General features: G+C 37.1%; 1 protein-coding gene and 1 long non-coding RNA gene across 2 annotated transcripts; one reads left to right on the plus strand and one right to left on the minus strand.

Moving 5' to 3' along the window:
• Positions 1 to 52: 52 nt before the first annotated feature.
• tspeara (thrombospondin-type laminin G domain and EAR repeats a) lies at positions 53 to 21,568 on the minus strand. The gene is made up of 12 exons (XM_051706911.1): positions 20,975 to 21,568; positions 18,894 to 19,114; positions 17,010 to 17,236; positions 16,214 to 16,304; positions 15,948 to 16,104; positions 13,993 to 14,124; positions 9,539 to 9,771; positions 7,604 to 7,793; positions 5,400 to 5,632; positions 1,325 to 1,503; positions 1,102 to 1,203; positions 53 to 672 (listed from the first exon to the last, which is right to left on the minus strand). Exons 1-12 carry the CDS (start codon positions 21,087 to 21,089, stop codon positions 519 to 521), a joined length of 2,034 nt encoding a protein of 677 aa, XP_051562871.1. The 5' UTR covers positions 21,090 to 21,568; the 3' UTR covers positions 53 to 518.
• Positions 18,340 to 21,707, plus strand: LOC127446187 (uncharacterized). The gene is made up of 3 exons (XR_007898162.1): positions 18,340 to 18,370; positions 18,888 to 19,299; positions 21,563 to 21,707. It is a non-coding gene; the product is annotated as an uncharacterized LOC127446187 (long non-coding RNA).
• Positions 21,708 to 26,628: the final 4,921 nt, after the last annotated feature.

Genomic DNA, 26,628 nt, shown 5'->3' on the forward strand with positions numbered 1-26,628 from the left:
TATATATATATAATACTAGCTTCATAAAGTAAAATAATTTTATTGTAGTGCAAAGAACAACAGGTAAATACAAATATTGTACATATAAATAACATATTATTTATTACATTATTTTACATTATTGATTTATTTTAATCTTTATTACACAGAGCCTAAGTGTTCTATGCCCTTATGTCAAAGACAGTGGCTTTGGGGCAATGTCAGATGTGCACTGATGTTTATTTCTTGCAGAAACAAAACAGTCTTTTGCTGAACCACAATTTCATTTACGTCTGATTCACAACTGAAAGTTTCCCTTGCATCTTGACAGTCTTTTATAAAGGAGATGAGGTAGTTTTCATGAAGTATCAAACTCCAGCTTCCACCCCTTGGCATCTTGATCCACCTCTCTGACATTGAAAAGCTTTCCACAAAGGCTCAGTCAGTGGTTCACAAAATTAAGTAAAAAAGAAAATCACTTAATTCTACCAACTTCTGATGATAAAAAAAAAGCAATAAGTGAACTATTGATAGCACTCTCAGTGGGTCCTTAGCTTGAAGACTTTGGAGAGAGGTGTTTTGGCGCTGGAGTACATAAGGTATGAACCCTCTGCTGAGGTAAAGAACTCCCAATCACTGCATCCAATCGTGGGTAACCGATGGACAGGGACAAACCCCTCATATCCCTGCCATCTGTCAAAGACAAATGAAAATAGTGAAGTCAATCCTCTATCCTATTTTGCAGTGGTGTACTGTTGTCAGTGTGGAAGTGTACTGAATGTTATTTTTCATCCTATGGTTGCTGTAAGAAAATTGTTTTTGTAATTACTGAACCACTAGCGGTGTGTCTGCACATTAAACTGGAATAGGAGAAGTTACTTTAACATGGAAAAAGTTATAAACCGCAGCTTTTTTGTGATTCAGCAAAACTGTAACTATCTGTATTCAAATTTGTGTATGTAAGTTTACTTGGGCTTTTATACTCAAACAAGTTGGGTCTTGTCTCTTACATTACAGTAAGAAAGTGTTTGACCAAGGCAAGATCAACACACCTGTATTTTTTAACAAGGATAGAAATGTAATCTTCTGTGCATATACACCATTTAAGCTGTTGATCATTACCTGTATATAACACTGTTCAAAGAGTAAGACGCTCCATCATAAGAGTTGGCAACTACTAAGAAGTGCTCATCTCCAATTGAAAAGAACTCCCAGTCCACCGCACTGCCATACAAGAGGACATCAATATGTCAAAGAAGCCAAAATATGTCCATTATGATTGAGCCCCAAACCCCCTACTCCTCCAAAAAAAATAAAAAAAATAAATTGCTAGTTCACGCTTTACCTGTAAGTGACAATGTCTTGGAACTTAAGGAACATCTTGGTCATCATGTCCAGTTCATATATAGTTGAGTTGATGGTATAGAGGCTTGGTCCTCTCTCACACAGCATGTGTCCATTGGCAACAGCTAGGAAGACTCTATTTCCAATCTGAAACATTTCCCAGTCTGTAGCCCCAAATGTCTAGACAAACAGATATACAAAGAGAGAGATAACGAGATAGAAAGTTGTGTTGTTTTGTTTTTTGGGACTTTTAATAAATGTTATCCAAGGCATCAGTGAGCACGTTTATATGAAGACCAATAACCTTCAGCTTATTAAAAAAATCTGACAAAGCAAGAAATGTACATTTCATGAAGTCCAGCCATGAAGAGGCATGCCCACAACTCGTGCATACATTGGATAAGCCGTAAGAACGTGGGTTAAAAAAGCCTACATGTGTCGATTGGTTTATTCTTACACCGTCTACAACCTTACAGCGATAAAGGAATGCCATTTAATGCATTTACATGACCACACATGTTGTCGGCTTATTAAGCACCAATACGCTGATTACTCCAAAAAATCCAACAAAGCAAGAAATCCACGTTTACATGATATTCAAAATAATCACATTATTCTTTGCTTTTGCAGTCAAACCGAGAAGAGACAGGCACACAACTCGTGCGTACATTGGATAAACCGCAAGAACATCCATTAAGGTGATAACGTGTAACGTGAAATCGGTGTAATGGGCAAAAATCGACTCGTGTTGATCGGTTTATTCCTACACTTTTTATGACCTTACATCAATAAAGGAAAGCCGTTTCATGCATTTACATGACCACACACGTTGCACCTATTATGCTTATTAAGCATAATCGATGTAAGAACGTGCATGTAAACGCACTCAGTTAGCACGTTTACATGCACACCAATGCGCTGATTGCTCCCCAAAATCAGCTTATTTAAAAAATCCAGCAAAGCAAGAAATCCACATTTACATGACATTCAAAATAATCGTGTTATTCTCTGCTTTTGACGTTAAACCATGTAAAGGCATGTGCACAACACGTAAGCACATTGGATAAGCCGGTAAGTATGGCAGTTAAGGTGTTTACATGCAAAGCGAAATCGGTGTAATGGGCAAAAATCTATACGTGCCGTTTATGACCTTAGACTGTTAAAAGGAACACCGTTTAATGTGTTTACATAACCACACATGTTGGCAGCTTATTAAGCACAATCGCTGTAAGAACGTGCATGTAAACGCGCTCAATGTAATGTGTAATCACATTAAGTTTTGGGAAACAACAGCTTGACTGCATGACACTGAATGCATCAACAACTTCAGGGGTTACATATCACAGTGATATATAACTTAGATTTTTTTGAGCTCACTGTTAAGATCTCAAGAATTTAATTATAGTGTAACCTCATCTAAACGCTTGATATTAACAAAAAAAAAAAAAAAAACATTTCTTGTCCTTTTCCCCCTGTAAAACACATCTGCACACAGGGAAATTCCCAACTGAAACGGCTGAAAACATCACAGGCTGGGAGTCTGCCTTGTCTTTTGACATGTACATTGGATCAGTGATTTAAAGCAAATTCATTGATGATTGAAACTGCTTATCACTTTTATAGCTTTAAATGGAAGCAACCATTACTTCTTCATTGACTTTCACAATTTCCGAGTACTACTGTTAGTTCATTTTTATATATACCATAAAATGTTTTATGGTTACTTTACCCAAATTTTTTAAAGGACCTCAAAAGAAGAATATTCACATAGCTCTTTTCCATTAACAAAAGTTCATAGTAACTACTGCTGTCAAATTCCAAAAAGCTGCTTCGGGCTCCAAAAGAGATGAGGGGCTCTATTTTCACGACAGTGCTAGGTGCTGTGCAACGACCGAGCACAACGTCTTCTCAAATTTTCGTGAGAGCTCTAATTCTAAGCGCAATTTCCGTTCCAGATAAAAGCAGGTGTTGGCATGGGTGGGAGTGTTTGCGCCATCTGTGGGTGTATGAGTGCAAACTGTGGGTGTGTTGTATGCTAATGAATTAGAATTAGAATTTTCTAATTTCCTGAGAAATAGGTAATTGTGCTAAAACATTTTAACAACACGTCTATTTTCAGTGCAAAGTCTGAATTCAGTTCCACCAGGTGGTAATAAAGTCCATGTCAAACTCTGAAAATATAGTGGAACATCAAATTATGTCCCTGTTGTAGTCTTTTATGAAACAAATATTCATGAGATTTGTGTTCAACTTTCTAAACATCATATTGTCTAAGAGTTATTTTTAAGTCAATGCAAAAGGGCCCGGTCCAAAAAGAAGTTAGATATAGTAAAATGTTTGGATTTGGAGAGGTGCTTATAGGGTTAGTTCACCCAAAAATGAAAATTCTCTCATCATTTACTCATCCTCATGCCATCTAAGATGTGTATGGCTTTCTTTCTTCTGCTGAACACAAACAAAGATTTTTAGAAGAACATCTCAGCTCTGTAGGTCCACAGAATGCAAGTGAATAGTGATCAGGCCTTTGAAGCTCCAAAAAAGAGATAAAGCCAGCAAAAAAGTAATCCATACGACTCCAGTGGTTTAATCAATGTCTTCTGAAGGGATCCAGTTGGTTTTGGGTATTGATTAAACCTCTAGAGTCATATGGATTATGTTTATGCTGACTTTATCTGCTTTTTGGAGATTCAAAGTCCTGATCACCATTCACTTGCATTGTAAGGACCTACAGAGCTGAAATATATAAGAATCTTCATTTGTGTTCTGCAGAAGAAAGAAAGTCATACACATCTAAGATGGCATGAGGGTGAGTAAATGATGGGTGAACTAACCCTTTAAATATATATATATATATATATATATATATATATATATATATATATATATATATATATATATTATTTAAAAAACATTATTTTTATTATTATTATTAGTTATTTTGGTTATTTTGGTTTCATTTGAAGTGTAATTTGAATTTAAAAAAAATATTTTTGGTTTAATTGTTTCATGTTTCAATAAATTATTTTAATTTTTAAAGCAAAATAGACCGATAGAAGTGAAGTGCATGCAAAAATCCACAGCCTAACCTAGAAGGCCAATACAATCACTGTTAATACTAGCCATGATTTGTGTGGCAGTAGATCATGATTAATAATACTTACATTCTCTATAATTTAACGGAGACTTCATTCAAGTCCTGACAAGAACCACATTTTCCAGTGTGTATAAAAGGAACAATTTTGCCACGCAATTCTGCCAAACCCACTTGCGCCTAGACTTAGCGCATGCCTGCATGAAAATACCAAAACTTAATAGCCATACCCATTCACGGCGTATATGACATTTCGCGTAGCGCTGCGCTTAGCTCTTGCGTTCTTAAAATAGGGCCCATGAGCTTTATTCTTTTTCTCACACAAAGATATTATAACATGTAAATAGTGACAGAATTTTTATTCACTATTCCTTTAAGAAAAAATTAGTATACATATTATAACATTTAGGCTTCACTGACAGACCCAATACACATGAAAACACATAAAGAGTCCCCATGTTTGTCAAAATGTTTGTTGTTTAATTTTCTGTTAATTAAGTTAAAGTATTAGTGAACAACCTTACACTGGTGAAGTCATTTGCAGTGATGAATGAAAAGTGTGCGACAGCAGGATTTCAAGCTATAAATCACTGAAGTACCTTTTCAAGGTGTTTTATGGTGGTTACGGCTTTAGTTCACCCTATACTTAAACAACCCCAGTGATACTACAGATGCCCTTAGGTGATTCAGTGGGAACAGGTGTCGGGTAAGTGTAAGGTAACATGCTGTAACTGGGCAACACCTACATGAGACCTTCATTCATCTTTTTGACGTGTGTCATGATTTTCCACTGCATTTTCCCGTATATTACTTAATGTGTAACCAACCCAGGATAGAAACAAAAAAGCAGTAAACAATTCTTGAGGATCAGCAAGTTTCAGAATGATCTACTTGGCCTAGAATCATTACCTAGATTTCACGTTCAATTTCTAGGTCCTTGTGTCCATTTGAGGCATTTAAAAATGATAGTGTGTGCTTAACTCACCCTTATAGTCTGGAAGAGCTGAAAGGCTCCCCCAAGCCAGATATAGATTGATGAATCTGTTTGGGTGGAGGTGCCATCAAATGCATTGGCCACCGCAAGGAAGTGGTAGGGCCCAACGTTGAAAAATTCCCAGTCATAAGCTCCTGATGTTGAGATGGTCTGGTTCACCTCAAATGTCTTGGTGCCTGGGTTCCACTTGTAAACAACGCTGTCAATGTTGTGATTGCCATTCTCTAAGAGGATACAGAGAATTACTTTTAGGGTTTGAAGCAATAATTGATAATCTACACTCATCTACATTCTGTCACAACTTGATTTCATTGCGTTCTATCCATTTAAATTTGTAAAATGGAAGTTTACTTAATCCATTTGAGTTGGGACTACATGAAAACTTTTTGTGGTGTTAATGTAGCATTGATGAAACTGGGCAGGGGATTTCCATTTTACAGCATGCTTTGCATGGGACACGATGAGAGTAAATGTTTAAATGAAGTATTATTTTATATGTTTTTGTGCAAGAAGAATATAAAGGGGGATACTAGTCAGTGTTTAATGTTTTGTTATGATGAGATTTAGAAGAGTTTCTGTTATGTTAGAGTTTTGGGGGTTACCATTATGGTAAAGAGTGGAGCTTGAGCTAATGAGAGGACAGGTAGGTAGCTATCACACATGAAATTTATTGTTTACTTCATCCAGCCATTGATGCTAACCATAGTATAGTTACTAAACTGCCAACAAGCATGTATTTAGCATGCTAACATTCACTTTGACTAATCAGTACATAAAGAAATAAAATACATTTCTTTGAATTACGTTGAAGGGTTTGTATTGAGATTACATTGTAATTTTAAGTTAAGAAAACTCATTTCAAACACCTGGAACCACTGTCCATGATTAAATCAAGTTCAGCCAAAGAGCAATTTTTTGAGTGTATGTGTCTTCTCAGACTTAAAAGTGGTGCTTGTATTTTATTTTTATTATGTTAAAATCCTTTCTTCCCAGCTGAATGTAGATAGACAACTATAAGTGAGCCACTCATAGGCTAATTTCAGCCAAAAGTGTAAACATGGTGGCTCTGTGGGTTTTTTAAAGCATTGCGCTGTTTGTTTGAGTGTTCCGTCCAGCCCAAAACAGCAACACTGGCCCAAGCAATGGGGTGTTCTTCAGAAAAATGGCAAATGATTCTTGTGTCTCAACTCTTGAGACCAAATGTCATGGCATCATGTCACAAGAACCAGTGAGGTTGCGGCATGACGTTTGGTCACGACACACTTAAGAACCAATGAGCTTTTATGTTATCAACTTGGCTGTCATATTTGATTTCAGCACTGTTTATGTACAGTACTTGATTAATGATGTGATTTGATTCTAGAGTAAATAACAACTTAAATTATGGTCTATCCATCATACAATGTGATTGCATGCCTCCAGAAGACTTAATATATGCTGAACGTCAAATGATCTACTTTCTTGAAACTTTTGTGTGTCTTATTAAGCATTGTGCAAAGTGGATCACTTGATATTCAGCCAATGGGAAATTTTTTTAAACGATTTCCTTTTGTGTTCAGCAAAAAAAGAAAGTCATATGGGTTTGGAACGACATAAGTGTGAGTAAATGATGACAGAATTTTCATTTTTGGATTAACTATTCCTTTAAAAAGACGAAAAAATATCACAACAAAAGTAGTCCATGCGACTATATTCTATATGAGCTATATTCTCAGTCTTTTGAAGCCATATGATAGCTCTCAAATCTCAGTTGCACATGCACCTATTTAAACCACATGCCAAGTCTGAAAATGCTCATGCACAAATGAGATTTGAGAGCTACAGCGGAAGATAAGATTTTCACTGAATAACTTAAATTTGAGTCTGTTACTCACACAAAGCTATCATTATTTATATATAGCACGAGTCATATGGACTACTTTTATGGTTCTTTTTTGCCCTTTTGGAGCCTGACAGTCCTTGGTCACAATATCCTTTCATTGTGTGGAATAAAGTAGCTCAGAGATTCTTCAAAATTTTTTAGTTTGTGTTCCATGGAAGAAAGAAAGTCATACAGGTTTGGAATGACCTAAGGGTGAGAATTAATTTACATTTCTTTTGGTGAACAGTTCCTTTAAATTTCTGTTTGGAGTATTCTGACAGTCTCATAAGCAGTACAACTATTGTATATAAATGTCTCTAGACCACTGCATTACCTGTTCTGTGATTGGCCACAGCTAGAAAAGCTTCACTATTGATATGGAAGGCCTCCCAGTCACGAGCGCTGTGCGTCTCCAATGTCTGATAATGCACAAACTTCAGCCTCCTATTGCTCCACCTATAGATCACAGACATCTCTCGCTCTCCATCCGCTGGGCCCACGGAGTTCGACACTGCCAGGAACATCTGGCGCATATACAACACACACACACAGATAAATGAGCCTGATACAGAAAAACAGAGATAAAGTTACTCTTATCAGTCAGTCTTTTATTTGACTATCTTGAATCCAGCACTCTAAATTTAGAACATAAATACAGACTCCATGACATAATAATGATGATAGTCGTAAGGCACTGCAGGTTTCAACAAAGAACTTTTATTCTTTTAGATTTCCTATTCTTTATGATTCCAGAACTTTGTGCCATAATTAAGACTAAACAATTACACTGCAGACAGACAGAAGTGTAAAAATGATTCATTCAGCATCAGACAAAATTAATTTCTGTGATTGAGTGCACTAGCGATTTAGACTTATTGGATACGTTTGTACCTAGTGTAAGAAACACCACATCAAAAGACATCTGTCTCCAGCTGTGCAATGTAGAGTCTATTATCTGTGGTTCTGTGCATGACTGAGTGGAAAATGTTCAGATACCGCTCATGGAACTAAACCAAGTCTATCCCTAAAACCACTCTCAGTTCTTACCTGTTCCTACCTCATTCCTCACTATAAGTCTCCCTCACATTTGCCTTGGGCTTTTTTGGCTATAATTCTTTCCTAATGAAGTGCCAATCACTGCTATCTACAGCTGCACCTCACAACCTTTGCCTGTTTAACAATATAGAGCGAAACAGTAGGGCTCAAGAAGTAAAAATGCTATTCATTTTATCTATAGAGAAAGACACTTTTAGCAAACCTTTCAAGACAGACCATGAGATGTTATGCGATGATATGTATGCTTCTGTAGAAGCCACAAATCAATGAGAGGTCTTTTTATAAAATCGTGTTTAATAGTTGAATTCCAGGTGAAGAACTACAGTACCCATAATCCTCAAGAGAGATCCATCAATCGGAGAAGTTGCTGTTTCCATTGCTGTTCAAATCGAGGCAAAAGAGCCCAGCAGCGACCACCCTCTTCAATGAACCATTGCAGATGACGTAATTGAGTCGTCTCTCCGAAGTTACAAACTACTTATATATTTGTATATATCTGAATATTTTGCAATAAACTTTAACAATCTTGTTTTAATACTTCTAATCAATGACTATAAACCAGTAATTTTATATTTTGGATTTGATTTACCTCATTAACAATGTTTCATTGGATGAGTAGTTCATTCCCTCAAAAAAGATGCTAAGTACACAGTCTTTTACCTTTGTCTTTTGTCTCATTTTAATTTACTTTTTTGCTTCAAAATTTTACATTTTGTGATTCATCTCAGAGCTAGATGGTTTGGTTCATGGCTTAAAATGTTTTCTTGAAGAATGTATTTTTCCATCCATCCATCCATTTTATATAGCCGCTTATCCTATGTAGGGTCACGGGGGTGCTGGAGCCTATCTGAGGTACCTAGAGTTTAAGGCAGGAAAACACTGAACAGGTTGCCAGTCCATCACAAAGCCTCTATGGAGGAAATGAATGGGCAAAACACTTCGGGAACCAAGGCCGTTGAAAAAGTGGTTGGTAGGTGCATGTTCAGCTCTACTAGGACTTTAATTTAGACCCTCTTTAGATTTGTCCAATCACAAGGACTTTTCTCAGCCTCTACACTGCTTTTTGGCCCAGATTTACTCCATCAGTTAAAAAAACATGTGAAAACACAGCACAAAGATCTTTAAGACATCTATAGTAGACCTATTTGACAGGACAAGAATGATATACTACTACCATAACCCTTCATCCCTAAACACTATCACCCTGTCTCACCTTCCTCCCTATAGTGAACTGTTTCCATGCCTGGGCCTTGAAGGTGCTGATGTTTTGGTAGAGCTGAAAGTGGCCATGGTTCCAGCGATAGATGGCAGAGCCTGGTTTAGTGGCTCGGTGAGCCATTGCAGCAAACAACCCAACAGAAGGGATCTGAAAAAGTTCAATATCCAGCGTCTCTGAGGTGGTGTAGAGGTCTTGGTAATCGTCTACATAGTCTAGTCTGTCTTTCTCTGTAGATTGAACATATAACAGTTTAATTCATTAATTCAGTTTTATTCATGCTCTGTAAATACAGTGGCAAGAAAAAGTAGAATTACTTGCATTCAAACATTCACAGTGTAGGTTGAAAGTCAGGAGTTGGCAAACCTGGCATCCAATTATTGAAACAAGATTGGAGATATGGGTTAAAGCAGAGGTTGCTCTAGAGAAAATATTTATCCGTCACTTTCACGGACCGAGTTGTAAAATTTATGTTTTAAATTTATAAGTACATTGAGGGGCGTAGCATCCATTATAATGGAATATACATGACAGTAGATAGGCCTAATAATATTTTTGACTCCCCAAGCGCAAGTCTGGTGAAACCCGGGAATTCTTTGGTGAAAGTAGCTACCTGTCAATCAACCACTGCGCTAAAACAAGATTTTTTTATTTTACCGGTACGCAAGGGGAACATGGACTCCATGCGAGGTGTGAACGTCGAGCTCTGCGCACTTTGCTAGTTTAAACACTATTAATGTCATAAAATGTTCTAGGAGGACAATATGTCAAAGATTTCAAAATCCTCAGGCTCTGGAGACATTAAAAGACACTTACGTGCTCAAGCTGACACCCCCGAGCAGCAGGCCCCGAGCCAGGGAGCCGATTTGGTCGGGGAAGTGTGGGATATTCGGCAAGAAATGTTGAACATGTCAGCAATGCTGACGAAGGACGTTGCTGACTTGGAGGATCTTGCTGTAATACATAGATCGATCACTGCCATGGAGATGAAATTCACTGAGATGGTTTCAAGAGTGGGGGATGTCAAGAAACGGATCGATTACCTGGAGTCATTGGAGAGGGAATTATCTGCTAATCCACTAGCGACTACGGTGGATTTGGAGCGTGTCTGGGAGAAGTTGGAGGACTTGGAGAACCGTAGGAATAACATCCGTATTGTTGGAATTCCTAAGGCCGAAGAGGGTCAGGATGGGTCAGGACGGGCTTTTTCCGAGTCTGCTTAACATAGCAGCCCATAAGCTGGAAATCGAGAGAGCTCACAGAGTTCCGGCTCAGTGATCTGCTGAGGGAGACAGGCCCCGATCATTTCTGGCCAAATTTCTGAGATCATCTGATAAATATCTCGTGTTACGTGAGGCGAGGAGTAAAGAAAGGCTTTCTTGGAAGAACCACAGCATTTTCTTGTTCCCAGACATTGCGAATTCAACAAGACAGAACGTGATCGATTCAAGGAATGCAAGAAACTCTAACATCAACGGAAGGTCGCTTTTGCACTGATGTTACCTGCCAAATTGAGAATAGATGCTAAGGATGGCCGTAAAACATTCACATGTCCCCTTCATAAAGTCAGTGGAGTGAGGAAGTTATTTTGTGGTATTCATGTTGCAGCCGAGTGGACCGACTCACTGAACATTCACTTGACTGTCCGAGGAAATTGAACGCCTTTTTAGTTTCTTTTTGTGCTGGTTCCGCCTAGTGGCTGATGTTTGTTTTGTGGAGTAACACTTCTTAGGGACAGTTGTGTGGATGAATCTGCATGTTCTTTGTGCTTATGCCTCCTATTGGCTTGAGTTTGTTTTGTGGAGTATTTCTTAAAAGTCATTGGAGTGATTAGGTCATTTGTTGCACTCATGTAGCAGCCGAATGGGCCGGCTCACTGAACATTCGTTTGACAGTCCGAGGAAACTGAGCACCTTTTTTTTTTTTTTTTTTGCTGGTTCCGCCTAGCGGATGATTATGTGGATGAATCTACACATTCTTTGTGTTTATTCAGTCTATTGGCTGCAGTTTGTTTTATAGATTATCTTTTGTTGTGAAATTCTGTCTCACAAAATTTGTATAGAAACACCGGACTTGAGCAATCCGATGGCAAAGTTGTCGCGGGGGCTCTCGTAGGTGTACATGGACTGTTTGAGTTTAGAGGGATGGACGCCAGTTGGCGCTGTTGTGCGTGGGGTTAATGCACAAGTTTTTCTTTTTTCTATTTGTTTGGTTCGGGGGGTAGTTTGGGGTTTGATTGTTGCACTAATGTTGGAATGTGGTCTTTATAATTTTGTTTTTGACACACAATCTATTTTTTCTATTATGTCAAAATGTCGTGTTAATATGAGTGGATTGTCTCTCTCCACATGGAATGTGAATGGGTTGTAGCACCCCATAAAAAGAAGGAAGGTTAAGAAATATGTGAAGTGTTTCTTCAAGAAATGCATCTTTCCCTGCAGCAAGCTGAAAAATTTGGGAAGATATGGGGTGTATATGTTTTCTTTAGTGCTGACTCAAGTAAGAGCAGGGGAGTCATTACACTGATAAGTAAACATCTATAATTCAAATGTCTCAAACAGATTAAAGATAAATTAGGAAGAGTCATTATTGTTTTAGCTAAAATTCAGGGGCAAAGTCTTATTTTGGTTAATATTTACGCACCTAACGTTGATGATCTGGGCTTTTTTATAGATCTTGAAGGGATGTTGCAAGCTGCTGGCACCCCTCATGATATAATATTTGGAGGAGACTTTAATCTTTTGATGGACTCAGTCCTTGATCATAGTGAAGCAAAAGTGTGTTAGTCCCCTAGAGCAACCTTGACGCTTCACAGGATGTGTAAAAATCTTGGTCTTACAGATATTTGGAGACTTTTGAACCCATCTGGTAGGGACTATACATTTTTTTCATCAGTCCATATGATTTATTCTAGAATATATTTTCTTTTTATGTCTAAGTCCCTCATTTCATCTGTTGTTGATTGCTCAATTGGAGACATTTTAGTCTCATATCATGCCCTGGTGAGTTTAGAGGTGTTGCCACATATGGAGAAAAGGAAATCATATGTTTATATGGAGACCAACTGGTCCTCAGTATCCTCTGTGGCCGTGGCTTAGGAGGCACTTAAGGTGGTTCTTAAGGGTCGGATCATACAGTATGCCACATTCACCAAAAAATCCAAAGCACAAGAACTCGTGGAGTTGGAAGGGAATATTAAAAGTGCAGAGGCAGAGCTGAAATGCCGAATGTCTTCTGATGGCCTCAGAGAATTGACCCAATTGAAATACAGATATAATACTATTTTGTCGCAGAAGGTGGAGTTTTGGCTATTCAGGGCAAGACAGTCATACTTTGAGTCGGGGGACAAGGCAGGAAAACTTCTGGCTAGATATATAAAAGACCATTCCCTCAGTGAAATCTGCTGGTGGTGAAATATTTACCTCAGCCATTGATATTAATAATGCTTTTAAAGAATTCAATCTTGATCTCTATAGTTCCACGTCTTCGTCTACTGATGAGGATATTAGAAACTTTCTGGAACCATTAGAACTTCCTAAACTGATGGCCGAGCAAAAAAATTATCTTGATTCTGAGATAACCTTGGAGGAGCTTGGCGAGGTAATTAAGGCCTTGCCTTCAGGCAAGGCTCCGGAGCCAGATGGCTTTGCCGCTGAATTTTTTAGATCTTATGCTACAGAACTGGCTCCACTTTTGCTAGAAGTTTATACAGAATCATTAAAGAATGGAAAGCTTCCGCCAACCATGATGCAAGCCTGGATCAGTCTGATTCTTAAAAAGAACAAAGATCCAAGCGAGTGTAAGAGTTACCGTCCAATTTCCCTGATCCAGCTAAACGTTAAAATAACCTAAAAAAAAAAAAAAAAAAACATTATGATATCTCTTATACATATAGATCAGGTGGGGTTTATTCGGGGCTGTAGTTCTTCTGATAATATTAGGCGTTTCATCAATATCATGTGGTCAGTGGCGAATAATCAGTCTCCGGTCGCTGCCATCTCACTTGATGCCGAAAAGGCATTTGATATCGTGATTGGGATTATCTTTTTAAGATTTTGGAAATGTACAGGCTAACCAAGATTCCCGTCATAATTTCCCTTATACTGTGTAAGACGTGCTGTAACTCAATTTAAATATTTAAATAGAAACAATGATACTTTAATCACAGATGAGTTAAGTTTACTTGTAACTAGTTAACGTTACTTTAAAAATTACGTTCAGTTTACATGAGCCAAACAAGTATGTTTACTTAAAAAAAAAAAAAAAAAAGCATGCAAACTGATTGCCTTAAAAAAAAAAATCTAAGTTCAACTAATTAGATTCGTTTAAAAATTGGGGCATTAATTGGCTAATGTTAAAATTAAACATTTCCTAATTTTTAAAGCTAAAATATTTTTTATTTATTTATTTATTTTATTTTATTTTTTACAAAATATCTTCAGTGTTCCTACCTTGCAACATAGAATGCCAGTATGCACCATCACAGAGGAAGAGGCCCCTCTTTAAAGTGTCAAACCAGAGTTGTCCCTGCTCTGCCCCAGTACATGCTGGTTTAGATCCCATTGTTACACGGACCTCAGTCTCTGAACATTGGGATGAGAATGGAGAGTTTCAATTATTCCTTGCTGAATTACATATTAAAATGTGCTGCATTTACAAGATTCTTTTTGGTGTGTGATTAATGGATTTGTAAAATGTGCTTTTTGACACGTTAACAAAATTGGAAGACAATTTGCAATGGATATTGATATGAAACAATAAACAAAATCTCTCAGTCTCAGTTAAATAACACCATTCATCATATCAGGCTTAAAGTGGAAAACAAGAAACCATGTCAGCTCAGTCTGTGGAGGGTGTCAAAGTATTTCATGTGTAATTTAGATCAAAGTTGCCATTAGCTAATTTGAATTTACAATATGGAATATATAAACACTGCATTGTTTGCTACGCCCGAGATCTATGCCAGTGTAAACCTCATCACTACAAGCACTCACTCAATCACTGACAGAGCTCACTACAGGAGGTGAAATAGCTGTTTTCATTTTCAGAGCGAAACAAGTGTCAGGTGTTTAGTTTGGGACGATAACTCAATCAGTCCATGACTGATATATCATCAGTGTGGTCTTTTACATCACAGATCTGTTCTTCTCCTAAAAATGTTGTCCATGGCTCCAATCATGATAAAAAAATTATTTTGCAATGGTTCATTGTTACTCAGTATTAGCTTTGGCCATGCTGGTATGTTTAACAAGGAATTTCTGTTTTAAATATCACCATGCCTTCAATTCTATATATATGTGTATCAAATTACATTTTGCTACTCATTTCAATATTTACCTTAATTTGGTATTAAAGATCCCTAGATTTCTTTCCGGTGATGGTGTATAACCTTAAAATAATAATAATAATAATAATAATAATAATAATAATAATAGCCAATGGCCTTTAATGTAACTCACAGCCATGAACCATGCTTTGCTATTGCTAGTCAGATGTAGGTGGTATTTGGGGAAGGCATTGTTCTCATTCTAGAAAATTTAGATAAGCCCATGAGTGCAAGATGAGTCATCAATATGTTTGATCCGTTGACTGTAAATTGTAAATGTCTATATCTGTTTAACACTAGCATAAATGGATAATTCACCCAAAAATTAAAATTCACTCATAATTTATTCACAGTCATGCCATCCCAGATGTGTATAACGTTTTTTCTTCTGCATAACAGAAATGAAGATTTTTAGAAGAATAACTCAATGGTGGCCAGAGCTTTGAAGTTCCAAAAAGCACATAAAGGCAGCATAAAAGTAATCCATACGACTCCAGTGATTAAATCCATATCTTCAAAAGCAATATGATAAGTGTGACTGAGAAACAATAATTTTTTTATTATAAATCTCCACTTTCACTTCCACATTCTTTTCTTTTGTTGTTGGCAATTCACATTCTTTGTGCATATCACCACCTACTGGGCAGGGAGTTGAATTTATAGTAAAAAAAAGAATTAAATATTGATCTGTTTCTCACTCACACCTATCATATTGCTTCCTACGGGAACATTAAGCCACTGGAGTCATATGGATTACTTTTTTGCTGCCTTTATGTGCTTTTTTGACCTTCAAAGTTCTGGCCATCATTCACTTGCATTGTATGGACCTACAGAGCTGAGATATCCTTCTAAAAATCTTAGTTTTTGTTCAGCAGAAGAAAAAAAGTCATGCACATCTGGGATGGCATGATGGTGAGTAAATTATGAGAATTTTTATTTTTGGGTGAACTATCCCTTTAACATGGCTTTACACTAACATATACTGTATATGACCTCAAAGCTAACAGACATAGACTTAAAGCCCCAAAACAACCATTTTGATTACTTGGGAGTCTTAAATATTGAAAATGTTTGTTTTACCATATGGAGGAAGGAGGACATCATTCATTGGGGATTTGACAGGCAAGTCTGACAAAATTGCTGGGACTGAAAGTTCAACCATTGACGGTCTGGAAGAGGGACAAACACGAGAAGTTGCGTCTGATCCAGGCAACAGGACAAGCTGGCGCAGTAAACCCTTAAGCAATAGGAAGACAGATCATTATTTGACCAACAGGTATGTTAGCATGTATGCTAATGTGTTTTAAGCATAATAATTAGCGAAATTATAAGAAAAAAACCCCCACAGAGAATAGGCCTTTCCACTGCTTTCGACTTCCAATGTGGAACCTGGAGCCATCAGTGCTCAGATCAGAGGGGAATGGCTGTTTATGAACCCTGAAACCCATCAGTGGAAGTACATTACTCAGAGAGCTCAACTTTGAATGGTAACTCTATTATTTTTGTAGCTGAAAAGATCCCACTGCTAGAAATAACAAATATCATGCACCATTCTACATATCACCTACTTTTCTCTTTAATATTAATTTGCATCCTGCAGCTAATTGCTCAAGAGTTCATCGCAAGCTACCGCATGCACTTTTTTGTTCAAGTAAGGCCTACTATCTCTTAACCCTAAATCACAAACTGCTAAAAACGTAATTCCAAAGGGGAACCATGGCTCGAAAATGCTATTTTTCTTCTTGGTTTTAGGACTACAAATGAAATAACTCTATTAGCTATTTATTTTTTTTTTAAATGGACTAGTCCTTCAATATGTTACGCCCAAACTACAAACAGATAGTCCCATCCCAAAGTCACACCTTTGATTGAGTCAACGTTGCTATGTAAGGATGGATGGGCCGCCCAAACAAACAGAGGAGTGTTTTGATAGCGCCACATTGTACACTTTTATGTGAAATCAACCTACAAATGGCTTACTGACTGCATAGATGCAATACTTTTTTCTAATTTATTTTTTTATTACACAAATCATCTTTAAATGTATATGTACAAAACAAAAAAGTTTAGTAGGACATACTGTATAAATAAGACAAAAACAGAGTTTATTGGACCTTTCCACTGCCCTGCTGACTGACTCACAGTTCCAGTGGGATGCCACAGTCCAGGGTGAGGGTGGCATGATAGCCGCTGATGGATAACACCATGCTATGCCAGTGGTTGTCTGCCAGCCGGATTCTTTTAAAGCTGAGACGCTCCCTCCCCGTTGAGTCCTGGTAGAGGAGATGGACTTTGTTTTTAGAGAAACGTAGGCCAAGAAGGAGTTGATCGCCATCCTCCTTAACCACAGCAAATAAGTACTCATTTCTCTGAAAGATATGGAATGATAGTATGAATTTAGAAAGACCAGAAGGACAATCAGGTTGTCTTTCATTTGGCTCATTCACAATTCAAGAGCTAGGCATAAAGACATAATACTTTTTTCATGACCATTTTTCTGACCCTTAAAATATTTTTTGCTGCAGTGCCTTTTAGTAATGCCCCCTTCGCATGCAATTTACTGCCAGCTGCAAGTTTGATGTCAGCTCCAGTGTTGTTATAAACTGCAACATTTTAAATAATAGCCTATTTGCAAAGCCTGTATTACATTTCGACAAGATCACAAAACAATCAGTGCTGAAATGTTGTGCACAGTCTGTTAAATGGATAGTTCACCCAAAAATGAAAATTCTCTGATCATTTACTCACCCTCATGCCACCCCAGATGTGTATGACTTTCTTTCTTCTGCTGAACACAAACGAAGAATTTTAGAAGAATATTTCAGCTCTGTAGGTCCTCACAATGCAAGTGAATGGATACCAAAATTTTGAAGCTCCAAAAAGCACATAAAGGCAGCATAAAAGTAATCCATATGACTCCAGTGGTTAAATCTATATCTTCAGAAGTGATATGATAGGTGTGTGTGAGAAACTGATCAATATTTAGTCCTTTTTTAGCATAAATTCTCCTCCATGCCCAGTAGGTGGCGATATATACTAAGAATGTGAATCGCCAAAAACAAAAGAAGAATGTGGAAGTGAAAGTGAATGTGGAGATTTATAGTAAAAAAAGGACATAAATATTCTCACCCACACCTATTATATCGCTTCTGAAGACATGGGTTAAACTACTGGAATCGTATGTTTTACTTTTACGCTGCCTTTATATGCTTTGTGGACCTTCAACGTTCTGGCCACCATTCACTTGCATTGTATGGACCTACAGAGCTGAGATATTCTTCTAAAAAATCTTTGTGTTCAGGAAAAGAAAGAAAGTCATACACATCTGGGATGGCATGATGGTGAGTAAATAATGAGAGAATTTTCATTTTTGAGTGAACTTTCCCTTTAAGATCAGATTGAAATCATCAGGGACATTGTTAAAAATAAACTTCAGCTGCAAGTTTCTAAAGGATTCCTTAGAAGGCTGTGCAGAGCAGCAAGTTCTACACACACAGCACAAGGTTTGGTGAACTTTCTACACTTTTTACTTCCATTGTTTCTTCTGCTGTTTAGGAATATCTATCCTACTGCATCCTTAGGACCTCACAGTGTTTACTAAGGCAAAGTTTCTCAATGAGTCGATGAGCAAATGTGAGTGGTTATGTGTGCTTGTGCTCCAATCTATTAATCTGTCTGATGTCAGAAAGTTTTATAGAAGCATGGAACAAGCGATTACTGCAGCTTAGTTTCAATAAACGTTTTGAGTTCTGAAATGTAAAGTCTAGTTTCATAGTAAAATTATGCATTTAATCTCAAATGATCAAGGAAAATTTGATTCCTCATGATATGAACCCTTTAATTTAACTCACCCGAATTTGACCCTGCTTGTTTTGAAGTAAAATTGCTACTCTCAAAGAGGAAATTTGCAATTACTGAGACTTCCAATTGTGATTAACTTGACCTGAGAAACAAGAACGTGGCACTTTGCAGAGCTGAGCATTTGAGTAGTTCTGGTTTTGAATGTCCATGTGAGTTTAGGCCTACCTTCACTCTGGTGTGAGGCACTTTCACAGTGGCAACTACAGAGAATTCTGCAGGAAAGAATGGGCAGTTAATGAAGAGCTGAGAGGATGGAAAGGTCAGAGCCTGTGTAGGACTGAAGACCTGCACCCCACGAGCACCTCCCTCCTGCACCATACGAACCCCAGACAGAGCCTCCCCATTATGGGGCAGTACCCAAGACAACAGGTCCATGGGACGGAGATCTGAAGAGGAGGAAGAGAGAAACTGCATGAAAAGAAGCTGAAGAAGAAAGTCAAAGCATAGCTGGTCACTAGAATGTTGTTTTGGGTGCTGGTCTCTACTGGTCCACTAGGTAGACAAGCACCCAACCAGCACAAACCAGCATAAAACATCCTGGAAAGTCATACACATCTGGGATGGCATGAGGGTGAGTAAATGATGAGAGAATTTTCATTTTAGGTAAACTATCCCTTTAATAGTCTGATTAGTTTCTGTATGTTTGGATCTGTGGATGGGAATAGCTCTTGATTTAGTTTATCTCTCAAAATATGCAAATTGTTCTCCATGCAAAGTATACAGAGGAGAGCGGAAAAGACAAAATATTTATCAGGTATCCCAGGTTATAAATAAATAATCTAAAATAAATAACATTTATTTTGAATAACAGCATAGACACATATGCAACTAATATGCATGTGTTGCTTGGTTTTCTTATTCTTTTCCAAACTGCAAATTAAAGAATGACTTGATAATTATGTTTCAAATGAGAACTAATTTTAGTCATGATGAGAATTTAAATGAGAATTAATATTCACAATGCAGCACAATGTACTGTATGCCCCACCTAGAAGTTCAGGACCACAATACAGTTTTGTGAATTTTCTAAACATTTTCTGCATTCTTTGGTTCATCCACATCATTGTGGTATTTAAAGCTTGTAAGTTTATAGATTGTAATAACAGTCCATTAGCTGAGGTCATTCGCCTAATTATGGACTTCACATATAAAGCAAAGGTTTAAATACCACTGAAGGAATTTGCTTTTGCAGTCTTTTCGTCATTGAACTCATTTGAACATTTTTTTTATTTTTTCATTTGTTTAAGTACATTCCTTTTATCACTGTTGTGGAATTTAAGCCAGAGGGATGCCATACAGTTTGGGAAGAGTTTTAAATTATTTCATTTCAGAGAACAAGTGTCTGCCAGCTGAACATTCTACAATACACAACCAGTCTTGTGTACACATATTTTTTCTTTTTCCATTTAGTGTCATTAAACCTCTGTGACATAGTTATGGTCCACATGGCAGATTCAAACAATGCTTTTCCATTAAAAACTGTTAAGGTTAAGTTAAAGGTAAAGGTTTAGGCTACAGACAAGAGCTTTCTAAGCAGATTAGGGATGTACAATCTCATTGAAGACCGTTTAAATCTGGACCATATCTAATCTGAAGAATTTGATTAGTAAGGAAGTCACTTTTTTCTTGGTGTCTGCGGATAGAGAGATAAACAGGTAATAGCTCTATGACTCAATCATAGATAAACAGAACAGAATTTATACATTATTCAACATTTGCTTTGAAAATTTACAGTTTATTAAAGTAGAAGTGTACAAGAACCCTTTTGCTGATAGAGGGAGGAACAATGAAACATTAACTGTAGCTGAACTGACTTGAACTATTATGTACCACATTAAAATACATACAATACATTGTACTTGTTGTGTAACATGCTGTTCTGCAAAATTCTCACAAGATGTCACACATTTGATGCTACTGAGTTTCGGTACTGGAAGGTTTGGAAGTAGGGGTAGGGTTAGGGTTTAGGGTAAGGATTGTGTTAGGGTTAGGGGCAAGGTTAACAGTGTAACTACAGATGTAATTAAATGCAGGTACTTTAAATGTTAGTACAATGCAACAACACTTGTGTACATAATAAGTACATTGTATCAAATGCTAAAGTACAGTACATAGTAGTTAAAGACACCTAGTATAAAGTGCGTTTAAAGTATGTTTAAATTTTTTCACAAAAATGTGTTTGAGATCAAAGAATAATTAGCTGTTCCCAAAGACCCCTGCATTAGAGTTATGTGCATGTACCTTACCTGTACACGGTTTCCATGGCATTACGGTCACACCTCCTGTCAATGGAAGAAGCAGCAGACACCACTGCATTGGAAGTAGCAATGATGGTGGCACCAAAGTCTGTCGTTGTTCCATTAGCTGTTGATTTGTCGAATGATGAAACCTCACTAAACTTTGATTGGCCACAAATTTTTTTCCAAAATCGTAAACTCAAATTCAGGCTGGTCCAGTGTTGTCCGCAAGACTTTGGTCAAGAATCTTGTTCAGGATGCCTCTATGTCCTGTATCCTTTGTTACCTAAACTGTCCAGAATGGATTGTGTCCCTCATAGTTTAATTTTGAAAATCAACAAGCCATTAGCTACTTCCTAAGGTCCTTTCAGACTCAAAATTCAGAGATATATATGAAGGCCAAACAGAGTGTAACATTTTATTAAACCGCAAACCTACACACAAGGACTAAATCAAAATGTTATGTTCTCCCTCCTTCCTCATCCACCTAAACGCTAATCATTAACAAGCACTTTGGAAGAGCTGGAGTCAAATACTGTCTGAAAGCTGTAATCAAAGTCAAACATCCACAAGCATGTGCTTTCCCCCCTTCTTCAGGTGTGCAGAGGTGTCCAGACAGCAGCAGGCAAATCACCTGTCACCTGTAGGATCAAATGAGCATGTTAACAGATCAGAACTACAACTGAGGGCTCCAGGGGGAGAAGTGGTGTATTTAGAGAGACATTCAAATGAAACCATGTCAACACAAGAGAGGAGGGGCTCAGAAGGAGGTACAGAGGCAGACAGAAAGAAAGAGAGATTTCCTGAGGTCCTAATCTCAGTTTCATTCCTTCATAACCCCTCCTCCCTCTCTTTCTACCTCAGTTTTAATTTCTCCCTCTCTGAGTGTTCTGATCTGGTTTTCACTCTATATTTTTCTCTTGCTGACCTTTACGAATCTGTATTCAAGATTCCCCTTTCTAATGAATAATCAGTATTTTTTGAAAGTGTGTCATTTCTGCACCACTAGCATCACTAAATTGAACTACAAAAATAAAGTTTAAAAAAATAAAAAGCAGATTTATGAATACACCCTCCGTCTGTGATTGGTAGTAAAAAAAAAAAAAAAAAAGATAATCCTGCGCTAAACTCACTCTGGTTGGGCAGGAAGGTCACTCAAACAAACAGCAAATATGCAAAGCGCTACAGAGCCACAGTGTTTACACTTTCAGGAAAAACAAGCTACTAATGGTGTACTTACAGCTATTTCTACATATTAAGCTTGGATAGGAGAACATATTTAAACATCGAAAAAATTACACACATCAGGACATCAGTTTATATATATATATATATATATATATATATATATATATATATATATATATATATATATATATATATATATGGCACAGTACTGTGCAAAAGTCTAAGGCACACAAGATGTTTTACAAGATGTTTAAAATGGTTATTTATACATTCACACAGTTGTGTGTCAAAAGGAAATATACATTTTAGACTCCTAAACATTCTTTATGCAAATATAATAGAATAGAAGAACAGGGAGCCCTGCAACAGATGGCATGGCCCCCACAAAACCCCCCACTGAATATCGAGTCAGTCTGGGATTACATGAAGAGACAGAAACAATTGAGACAGCCTAAATAGATAAAAGAACTGTGGCAAATTCTCCAAGAAGCTTAGAACATCCTATCTACAAACAACCAAGAAAAATTTGACATAGGTGTACCTAGGAAAATTTGTGCTGTTTTTAAGGCAAAAGTGGTCACACCATATATTAGTTCAGCTTTTTTTATGTTTACTGGACTTTGTTTGACATAAACTGATAAATTAAAACTTTTTATGGCATTATTTTTGAAGAAATCCTCACTATGCAACATTTTTTACAAGTGCCTAATATTAATACTAATATTTTACACTAGTATTTTAATAATACAAATATTTTAGCCCATATTTAAGATTTACGCATTTCAATTTCATCACAAATTTCCATAACATTTAATTGTGTTATCTTTAACTAAATTAAATTAATACAACTTAAGACCTTTTGTTTAATTACATTTAGTAAAGCATTACGTTTTAAATTCTTGTAATCAGATTACAGTTACTGACTTTTACGTGCACTAAAGTAATATTTATAATACATTTAAAATATGAATTCATTTGTTCGTCTGTTAGTGTTTCTGCGACAGCTGAAAGATGTGCGACTGAATGAGGAGGAAATATAGACATTTTGAATTTGAGTGGAAAACCAAATCTTTTCAAGGAAAAGTTAATTAGAAAGTAACGTAAAAGTAAAATAATTAGTCATATGATTACTTTTTAGATGAAGTAATCATTAAAGTAATCTAATTACATTTTTCAGAGAAGTAATTAGCAATTTGTAGTGAATGACTTATTTTGAGTAACTTACCCAACACTGATTGTAAATTTTAAATGTAAATGTGTTCTGGGTGGTTGCTTACTGGCCAAAATTAAAAGAGTCAACCCCCAAGTCTCTATTCTCAACCATATGGCTCGAGTCCCTCCTTCAGTGTAAAGCTATGGGATTTGTGCGGTTTTTTTTTCCTCTACCATGCAAAAATTTGCAAGTTTGATCACTTAGAGAAGAGCAGCACACCTGTCCTCGGCAAGATAAATGATAAACGGTATCATTTGTGTCCATAGCTGTTACATCCCTGCCTAGTTGGGCAGGTATTTTTGTTTCGGACTCTCCCTCTTCTGGTACTTTTTTTGGGATGGACAACCCACTAATGAACTACATAATGTGGCTTTGACTAATTAGTGGTGGCAGGTATTAAAGGTTACTGAGAGGTCTGTACTGTAAAAACCCTCCGTTTATAGCTTCCCAGTGAAGGAGAAAGAGTGTTCGATTGTGGAAAACAAATTGTTGCTCAGTGATATTTTGAGAACTTTTTGAAGCTCTCATCGCATGCCCCCACATGAGTCCACTGCTCAACTCCCATAGAGAATGATATGAAAACACACTCAATTACGCTCACTCCATGCTTGTTGCCACTAAATGGTTGTACCACCTTGTCTTTAACAGTCTTCCATTTGAGAAACACAAATTCTTCCCTACAAAAGGCACCACCACAACATTAATCTAGGTATTTATTAGAATCCCTAACCCTAAGTATGAGCAGTATTTTAAGATTAGCAAGATTAGCTGACTAAAGATGAGTGCATGATAAACACGAGTACTCATTATAGTGGCAGATTTCCTAATCAGGTTTTGTGAGCTAACCAAAACAAGATCTGAGGATACACTTTGAAGGACCAGCACACAGCGCACCTGACCCCACTTTACCTTAAAGGCTTTTCACTTCAAAGCTGACAGAAAATTAGGAACATTGCAGATGTTAAAGGGGAAGAACACTTCAGTGAGCAGTATGGCCTTTGACAAACAACTTACTTGTAGTATAAAGTGGATATTAAAGCAATCACATTATAACCTGAAATTCTATATTACATTTCTAATGAATGTTTAATCCCATAAGAAGAAAGCAGTTGTTGCAGTCTCAGAGAAAGTCCTCAAAAAATAAATAAATTCAAAGACATTTCTTTATTATGTTGTGGTGTTTTAGTGCAGTGGTTTTCAACTGGTTTTGCTTCAGGACACTTGATGTCAAGTGGTGACCCAACATTGCACAAAAGTAACAAAATTAGTGTAAAATAAAAGTTTACCATGAACCGCACAGGCCCAACAATATGAAACAGTTTTCATGAATAAGTATTAACCTATTAACATTACATGAATTGTCAATTTTATTAATACATTAACAGAGAAGAGTGATTTACCAGTCTTACACAGGAAACGAACACTAAGACAAATATTTAATTAGTAAAAGTAGTCATTTTACCAAGTGACAAATTAATTTGCACCAAAATGCGGTAGATTAACACCTTTGAAATCAAAAACAAAAAATATGGGAAGCATTTTTTCTCCCTTTTAAAAGTCGGAATGCCTTTTTATTTTGCTACCCTAACTATGCATGATTATATGGTTGGACCACAGCTTTAATTGACTAACAGTGCATTACACACCCACTCACATACATAAAACAGTCTTGTGAACTACATACTGTATGGAATCAAATGTAAATAAACAAGTCAGATGGGTCGTTACAGATTAACCAAAGTTGTGTTGATTGATCCAAGTCTAACTTGATGTCAATCTCAGGGTTGGGTGAATGAAATGCGATCAATGTTTAGGAGTGGTGTAACACAGCCATGATGCCTGTCTGAAAAGACCAACTGAGACCAGTGGGAACATCAGCTTACCAGCATTTAGAACACAACATACAGTATGTTGGTCTTTTAATAGGGTGGAGACAGAAGGGAGTGATAGAGAAAGGTGTGTGTCATGTTAGTTCTTCTTTGAAAGCTGTTATGGTCTTACGTCTGACCCTGAGGCTGAGCTGTGCTTTGAGCTGTATTTATGTTTCATTATCAGAACTGTGAGTAAAGTATCAGACATGTTTAGACAGGGAAACTCATCAGCTAACTGCAGGGTTTGTGTTCCTGTTGATGAGATTCCAAGAGAGATGGACACAGTTTCGTTCTCATGTAGCGAATTTGATCAGTTCAGCGAGCGTGTTACAAGCTACACTTTGTAATATGGTCCAGTCCAGTGGTCTGGTGGGTTCTTGATCAAAGGCCATTTAGAAGTAGCTGTGTATTTTTATTAAATAACAGAAGTCGTCCAAAAATGGATTTTGGTGATATCAATAACTAAGGTGGTGGAAAAGGCTGGTAATGATTAATCGGTTGATATTTTTTAAAATCGAATCATAGAATGTTAAAACATTTTTACTACTCTTTTCTTGTTATGGTAGGCACAGACATATAGGTTACAAGGGTCCAAAATGAATAAAGTCCCAGATACAGTTTATTGTGCAACCAAATCCTAATGGACCCTTTTCACACTTCCGCATTTGCGAATCGGAAGTCGTCATAGTTGGGGAAACTATGGCGGCAATTGGAAAGAACAGTAATAACCAGTGCTACTACAGTGTTCCTATTTGTGCAAAATCTAAAAGAAAATGTCTTTTTTTTCCATGATTTGTGTTTCCATGAATTTCCAAAAGATGTATCTGCTCGGTGGGTTCAGGCAATTAAATGCTTAGAAGATAACTTAGTTATTAGTATTAGTTTCACCAAGTACTGTACAACTCACAGATTTGTTAACTGTGCCCTCTTTTTTGCATTTTTGCAATTTATGGTGACAGATTTGTAGATCGTTCCTTTAATACCTAAATATGTGCCTGCTGATTAAACGCACAACCTCTCAATAATAATTCATTTTTATTGACTTACCTTCGTATTCGTGCAGATACCCTCGAACAACAACTTGTAACCTTCCTTACGAAAATCGAGAGTTCTTGGCAAATTTGCTGCAAACTTGCAGCAAATACGCCACTGATAATTTTCACATGCAAATGAGCTTTGCGGGAAACTTGTGGCAAATTGTCCATAGTTGTCAAAGGTTTGCCGGAGGTTCACCACTACTGGCAAAGAGCTGCAAACTTCTGGCAAGCATTTGCGGCGAATCAAAAGTTCATTTGCATGTGAAAATAACAAGCGGCAAATTTGATGCAAAGGCAAGTTTGGGGCTAGTTTAGATTTTTTGTTAGGGCAGTTTGTTGAGTTTAGATTTAACC

The sequence above is a fragment of the Myxocyprinus asiaticus genome, chromosome 9 (genome assembly GCF_019703515.2).
Source record: "Myxocyprinus asiaticus isolate MX2 ecotype Aquarium Trade chromosome 9, UBuf_Myxa_2, whole genome shotgun sequence".
Taxonomy (NCBI): Eukaryota; Metazoa; Chordata; class Actinopteri; order Cypriniformes; family Catostomidae; genus Myxocyprinus; species Myxocyprinus asiaticus.

Coding starts and splice junctions, on each gene's coding strand:
- tspeara (XM_051706911.1), bottom strand. CDS start 21,089: ATGGAACAACGACAGACTTTGGTGCCACCATCATTGCTACTTCCAATG. Junction 19,115..20,974: donor GCCATGGAAACCGTGTACAG/GTAAGGTACATG, acceptor CCTCCTCTTCAG/ATCTCCGTCCCATGGACCTG. Junction 16,105..16,213: donor AGTGGAAAGGCCTATTCTCT/GTGGGGGTTTTT, acceptor CTATTGCTTAAG/GGTTTACTGCGCCAGCTTGT.